At 45.5% G+C, this 7,422-nt stretch overlaps 1 protein-coding gene across 1 annotated transcript in view; it reads right to left on the bottom strand.

The window, feature by feature from the left end:
• Positions 1-2,694: 2,694 nt before the first annotated feature.
• SMS (spermine synthase) overlaps positions 2,695-7,422 on the bottom strand; it is a 49,154-nt gene continuing 44,426 nt past the window's right edge. The window contains exons 10-11 of the mRNA XM_008272445.4: positions 4,206-4,321; positions 2,695-3,206 (exon numbers count right to left, since the gene is read on the bottom strand). Of these exons, the coding sequence (XP_008270667.2) occupies positions 3,167-3,206; positions 4,206-4,321 (156 nt within the window). The 3' untranslated portion in view covers positions 2,695-3,166. The remainder of the gene's footprint in view (positions 3,207-4,205; positions 4,322-7,422) is intronic.

Here is a 7,422-nt window from a genome sequence, read left to right as displayed (position 1 = left end):
CTCAGCCTTCCCCCAGCTCAGCGGAATCACCACTAATCAAGTTTTTCAAATATTCAACCACATTTCCAAGAGCATATAGCATTTTATTTTTTAATTAATCAATTCTTGGTATCCACTAATGTGCTGAACAGAATTTAAACTACCGCCATATTTGTCTTGTCTTTAATTTAAAAGCAGCTACAGGATACTCCATTTTAAATTATGAAGGGGACTGTAACACTACAAACATTAAAGTAAAACAACAATGCCAGATCTATCATTTCTTTAAAAGGCAGTCAAAGGAGAGGTAGTTTTGGCTTTTGTTTGTTTTGCTTTGTTTTTAAAAGATTCATTTGTTTATCTGAAAGACAGAATTACAAAGAGAGAAGGAGAGAGAAGAAAAGAAACAGAGAGAGGTCTTCCATCCACTGGTTCACTTCCCAAGTGGACACAAGGGCTGGGCTTGAGCCAGGCCTAAGCCAGGAGCCAGGAGCCAGGAGCTCCATTGGGGTCTCCCACATAGGTGCAGGGGCCCAAGCACTTGGATCATCTTCCACTGCTTTCCCAGGCCACTAGCAAGGAGCTAGACTGAAAGCATTGCAGCCAGGACTAGAACTGGTGCCCATATGGGATGCCGGTACTACAGACGGCAGCTTTACCTGCTACGCCACAACGCAAGTCCCAAGAGATAGCTTTTAATTATTGATGTACAGTTTGTATGTTTTTGTTTTAAAGTGACAAAAATGTTCAAAATGCCCAGACATTATCCTTTCTCTGACACAAAGAAATGAGCGGACTCCGAACTCAGATTGGTACCAGCAATGTGGCACAACAGGTTGAACACTTGTCTACAAGCCAGCATCCTATGTGAGGGCTGGCTCAAGTCCTGGCTTCTCCACTTCTGATCCAGCTCACTGCTAATGTACATAGGAAGGCAGTGGAAAAGGGCACAAGTGCTTGGGCCCATGCCACACATGCAAGAGACGCAGTTGCTGGCTCCTGGCTTTGGCCTGGCCCAGCCCTGGCAGTTTTGGCCATTTGGGGGGAGTGAACCAGTGAATGGAAGATCTTTCTATCTTTCTCTCTCTCTCTGCAATTCACCTGCCTTTTAAAGATTTACTTATTTCAAAGAATTCACTATCATCACCCAAAATTTAAAAATGTACTTCTTTCCAAACCTCCCCTACCCCTCCCACATCCTTTTGTCACTCCTGAATGTACCTCCCATGGCCCAGCACTACCTGACCCGCTTCACTTCTTGTCCTCTGTTAGCAGGCCTTGTATCACCACACTTGTCAGTGGGTCTGCTACCTTGGCCTCAAGCTAGTTTTCCAAGTGTAAAGTCATGCCCATATATTAATAACACCAGGTTCAGGGGCCGGCGCAGTTGCGCAGTGGGTTAACGCCCTGGCCTGAAGTGCTGGCATCCCATATGGGCGCCGGTTCGAGACCCGGCTGCTCTACTTCCCATCCAGCTCTCTCCTAAGGCCTGGGAAAGCAGCAGAAGATGGCCCAAGCCCCTGGGCCCCTGCACCCATGTGGGAGACCCTCCTGGCTCCTGGCTTCGCATCGGCTCAGCTCTGGCCATTGCGGCCAATTGGGGAGCGGATGGAAGACCTCTCTCTCTCTCTCTGCCTCTCCTCTTTCTGTGTAACTCTGACTTTCAAATAAACAAATAACTCTTTAAAAAATAATAATACCAGGTTCAGGCAGCAGGTGCTATACTAGGTCTCTTTTCTGAAATGGGAAAAATCTAATTCTACTGACCTAAAATAGTGTTCTAACAATAATGGGGCCATCATTTTATGTTTAACACCAGACACAAGAGCCTTTGCAAAGCACCACCAAACAGTTTGAGAGGATGAGGAGAATTCATGTCTATTATGTCTATTAACGCTGCTTTTAACCTAGATACCCAAGAGAAATATTTGTTAGGATTATCGAGTCCCAACACGACTGTAACTCCTTTTATTCTACCTTACTTACTGATTTTCTTACATGCCAATCCAAAAGGAAAATAAAATCAAGCATATTAAAGAATATTGGTTTCATACCGCTTGTTCCTACCTTGCAGGAAGAATGTATATGTTGACACGAATTGTACCTCGAGATGGACACTGTGTATTTAATTTTTAATGTTTTGTTTATTGCAAACTCACCATAAATGAACTCATTTCCCTGATGAAGTAGAAGCCTTTCAGAAAAGCAACAGAATAACGAACCAGGAGATCTCTCTTCTATAATTCTAGTGAATATAAGCTCACCTTTGATTCAGAATGCTCCCACAGATACATTACCAAGATGTTATCCAGTTTCTTAGAGAATTTAAGTTGTTCTTCTACCACGGGCCATTCCACAGGCTGTGTATCCAAGAATCTTCTACAAAGTTTCATGGAAGCTAGCCCAAATCATCTTTATTCCCCCATCTAACACACTACAGAGTTGGAACAGAAGAACGCTTCGGACTTGCAAGTTTACAGTCAAGCAACCTTTTTTGCTTTCCTCAGGTCAACTTCATAACGACGAGGTGAGAAATGTAATAGGCTGTGTATCATTTACAGTGGAAATGAAGTCATCACTACTGCTCAAGGCCATGCCATTACAGAGAGATAAATGACACAGAGGGACAGAAGGAAAAACAGACCAGGAGATACCTTTGTTCCTTGAGATCAGAAGAGGGGACTGGGCTGAAATAAAACAACAGAACACATGAAATGTCTGTTTTGTAATTTTAATTGAAGCATTGCTATTCATTTTTTAACTCTCTCTTATAAGCACCAAATTTTAACATCTAAGTCAATTTTGGGGGAAAGAAACACCATCAAGAACTTCCCTCCGAAACGAAACAATGATGCTCATTCCTCTAAACATGGAAGGTCTAGCAAAACCAAGGGAAAAAAAAAAGCCCACACAGAAATAAAAAGTAACAAAAATCACATTCTAGGGGTCAGTGCATTTCATAGTCTTCGCTGTGCTGTCTCATCATCCTTCGGCTGACTTTCAAAAAATAACACCCTAGCTCATCAAAATATACATTTTCCATTGTTTTTAAATTAAAAATAATTAAAAAAAAGAAAACTTGCAGGAATTCACAATCAATTGCCTGACTCGTTCCGATGGCATGTACAGCGTGTGGCGGTCAGGAACGCAAGTTGCGGCACACATGAGTAGGGGATACTATTTGTCTTCAAGGTTTCGCTTTCTTCCAAACAGTATAAAATACCCACCTGGTGAGGGAGTCAAGGATTCACAGCAGGAAATTCAAACAACACATTTGCTTGCTGGCCTCTTAGCAGCCTGGGATGCCCCAAGGTGGGGGTTCTCAGCAGACAAAAGGCCAAGGGCAGGCAAGGATTCACTATGGCCTCCTAAGTCTCAAAAGATTTAGGGAAGGGCGCGAGGGGCAGGGGAGGCAGGCCGGTACGGGAGCGGAAGAGGAGGAGGCAGGGAAGAGAAAGACGACGGAGGGCTCTTGTCTCTTGCTGCCTGCAGGGTGCCGGCTGTGTCCCAGTGTCACAGCAAGCAAGGAGAAGCGGATGCAGCCACTGCGGAAGAGGCAGGTGTGACCCACAGGCTGCGGTCTGCCTCTGGGAAGGAAATGCAGTACAGACTTGCAGCAAGGCCCTCGTGTCAGCTTTGCCCCGCGTTCTTGATTTCTCTGGACTAACTTCACTGAGTGGAACCAGCGGCGATCACTCCTGGGAACCCTGGCAGGCCCCAGCCTTACTTTTGTCTTGATTCCCACTGCACCTGGCAAGCCAGGTCATTTTAACATCAGAGCAGAATGCGTGTCTTCAGAACTTTGCCCTGCCACAGGTGGGGCGGCATTCTTAGACTAGGATTTCCCAAGCCTTTCGTATGCACACACAGCCCCAGGAAGACCGGGAGAACAGGCCCCGCCCCCGGCACTTCTGATTGGGCTGCAGGTCAAGGTGCGGCTTGAGAAGCTGTGCGCCTGGCTGCCTAGCTAGTTCCCAGCACAGGCCAGGAGACCGCCTTCTGACTGCTGGTGCTTGGTCATTAAAAGCACCTGGGAAGCTGGAGTGGGCCACACCCTAGAACCTGAGAGCAGGACTAAAGAATCAGGCGGTTTTTCTTTTCTTTGGCGGTGTCGGGTTTGAGGTGGTCGTTTATGTGCTGCACAGCTGCTGCCACTTATTACTGGCATTTCAATGTTAACCTGGAGTAGGATTTACTGGCAACACAAGGTCACAATGAAAGGATACAACTCCAAGTACGAAGGGACGCAGACCGTCTCCTTTGAGAATTCCACAGGACAGTACAGGCGCCCGAGCTGTTCTTCGTAGAGTGACAGTGCTTCCGTCAAATTGACACAGTTGCCCTAAATTGGAGAGAGAGGAGCAAGCAATGGGAGGCTGGAGTCCCACTGAGGAGGGCCCTCACAGGAACAACCGGAGCTTGGATAAAGTTCACCTCGAAAATGAGATACGGCTTCTGTACTGTCACGAGTCGCACTGCTTTCTATTTACAGACCCATTAGGTCATTATCTTTCTACCTCATTTGCCAAGCCATTTCAAACGATTAGAGTAGGAAGCGATAGAAGGCAGTGAGACCAATTTCTCATTAGCGACACAGTTCATTGTATCAACACCATGCAATTCAGCAAGGATTCATACACATAACCCATTCGGTGAATTTCCTCAGTAATGGTCACCATTGTGTAGAAAATCAAGTGTCAAAAAGATAATGCTCTTGATTTCCAGAACGGTTTAAACGGCAATCCTAGGAATCTGAAATGTTGCCACAGAACTGTACGCACTCTCCATGCTGTCCCAAGTCTCTGGTCAAAGCATAAACGAATCCAAGTTGACTCGGAACACATATGCCAAGGGTATCCACCACCTTGCACTCCCTATCAAAAACTTTTTCTTGACTTCATTGTTTTTAAACTTTTCTTCTTTCCCAGTCACTTTTTCAGTCTCCTGAGCAGCTAGGGGTGGTCAGTAAGATACAGCAGAAGTCTGCTGGGGGCTTCTGGGAAGCTTTTCATACTGAACAATGAAGGAGATAGACAGTGTTCCACCCTTCAACTTCTCCGCAGCCTATAAACTGGATGTAACATCTGGGGCTGCAGCAGCCATTCTGTGGCCATAAGGAAAACAAGGAGAAAAGAACCAGAGGTGCTGGCCAAGACATATAGCAGAGCGGCACCTCTCAACCTTTAATGAGCCCCTGAGTCACAGAGATCTTGTTAAAATGCAGATTTGGATTCAGGCAGGATCGGAGTAGAGTGTAACATCACTATGATGCAATCCCACCCCCAAGTGCTTTCATCATGGAGTCAGAAAACAAAATGGACACTTACTACTACCTGTTGCCTTTTAACCTCTGCCGCTCTTAACAATCAATAGACTACGGAACCTGCGAGCTGATTCCACTATGTCTTAAGAACTTTCCTATTAATCTGCTTCCAATCAGCCAGGTACAAAGCAAGAATATTTACAAATAAAGGCAGGCTGTGATGTAAGAACTCCTAAGAATGGCATTTCAAAACCAACCAGCCAGCCAGCCAGCCAGCCAGCCTTGGGCAAGAGGTTAAGAACTGTTGCAAGCTGGCCTTGGACTAGTTTTAACTTCTCAGCATGACGTCGTCATCGTCGTTCAATGCCAGCCTGTTTAGTAACCCATCATCTAGGGTCCTGCAGTGGGATCTGGCCAAAGTGCCCTTGGCCAGCATATAATTTGGTTTCAACATCAAGTTCATCATGAGAGCATATAAACACCACACGTGTAATTTAAGCTTCGCAAATAGAAAACATTGCCTGGTTGTTTTTGGAACACATCACCACTGGGGAAGCTATAGATTGCAAATGCCACCAAGGTGCACAGTTAAATGTTTTCCTTACCATCTTAAAATTGACACCACGCTTTGTCTTTCTATATAGAGTACATAGGAGGACCTCGTCACAGACTGTGGTAAAAGTTTCAATCTGTTCTTTCCCAACACTGTCAATAAGCAGTATGAAAAAAGAAAAAAAACTCACCAGAAATAGAGAGCTACTAAAAAAAAAAAAAAAAAACCAGGAATGCGATAGTATTTAAATAGAATGACAATATTTCTTTTCATTTTCAGAACAGTCATGGGGATGCAAGAGAAAAATCTAACAGCAAAGAATTCAGCACCCATGAAGGATGAGAGGAAAGGACACAACAAGGAGTGGGACACACGCAGGGGCTAAACCCCAATTCAGTAGCTTCAGCTCTAGAACATTCTACGCACCCATGACCCCATGACGTGTAGGTAGACGTCCTTGTTTAACTTTACTATCTGTATTTGGTTGCATCTTTTAAATCTAAGTTAGTTGCCATATACTATTTCTTTATAACTAAAAACTAAAAGAGAAGAGCATATCTGTAAGGACATGTTTTTCATCAAGTTCAAAGGCAGGCCAAGGTAAATAATAATGACTTAGGCAATCACACTTGTGTGAACCACCTATAAAGAAAGCACATGAATGGACAGAAATGATACTAAGGAGGGGTTACTTCTAGAAGGCAGGCAGAATTAGAACAGAACAGAAATGGATCAAGGGTACTGGTAATGGCCCATTGTCGGGTTGGGGGGCTCAGGGATTTGGGGTATTTTGCACCATAACTTACATGTATGTTACACCTGTATTGTTGTACACAACAGATAACCTACAGGTTTTTTCATAGAGAATGTCAGAGAGAAAAGGAGGAAGTCACGGCACTGTGGCATGGCGGGTAAAGCCGCCGCCTGCAACGGTGGCGTCCCATATGGGCGCCGGCTGAAATCCAGGCTGCTCCACTTCCGACCCAGCTCCCTGCTAACTGCCCTGCACCTTGATGGGAGAGCCGGAAGAAGCTTCTTCCTCCTGGCTTTAGCGGCCATTTGGGGAGTGAAGCAGCAGGTAGAAGATCTCTGGCTCTTGGTCTCTTCCTCTCTCTCTGTAACTGTGCCTTTCAAAAAAAATTAATAAATCTTTTAAAAAAGAAAGGAGGAAGTCAAGTCCTAGGACCTATCTCTTAATCCCAAGGAGACAATTCCTCCCCAATTCAAAATCTTGCAGCTCACTGGGGCCAGCAATTGGCTCGCATCCCATCACCCACACCTCGGCTTCGTGGCACACTGCCAAGGCTGCCTCCAGCGGCCCTGGTGACACTGCTAACGCCACAAACTCACCGCTGGGAGGCAGGCAGTTCCTTAGGGAACATCTCACTTTTGCGAACTGTGAATCACCACTCAACATTTTCATCCTACCATTAACCTTACTCTAGTTCTGAGCTACTCACTAAGGCAAGGGGGCGGGGCATGGCAAGACTCCTGGGTAGCTCCTGAGTGTGTCAAGTGGCAGTTACAAAAAAGGTAGTGCTGTCTCCATCCATATGTTCTGAGTTCAGCTACCTGCTTCTTGCCCTGACCACCTCTCCCGGCCAGGCCGACACACCTTACTCCATAT

Source organism: Oryctolagus cuniculus, chromosome X (genome assembly GCF_964237555.1).
Source record: "Oryctolagus cuniculus chromosome X, mOryCun1.1, whole genome shotgun sequence".
Classification (NCBI taxonomy): domain Eukaryota; kingdom Metazoa; phylum Chordata; class Mammalia; order Lagomorpha; family Leporidae; genus Oryctolagus; species Oryctolagus cuniculus.
Note: the sequence above shows the minus strand (reverse complement) of the source record. Positions and strands in the feature narration are given on the sequence as shown.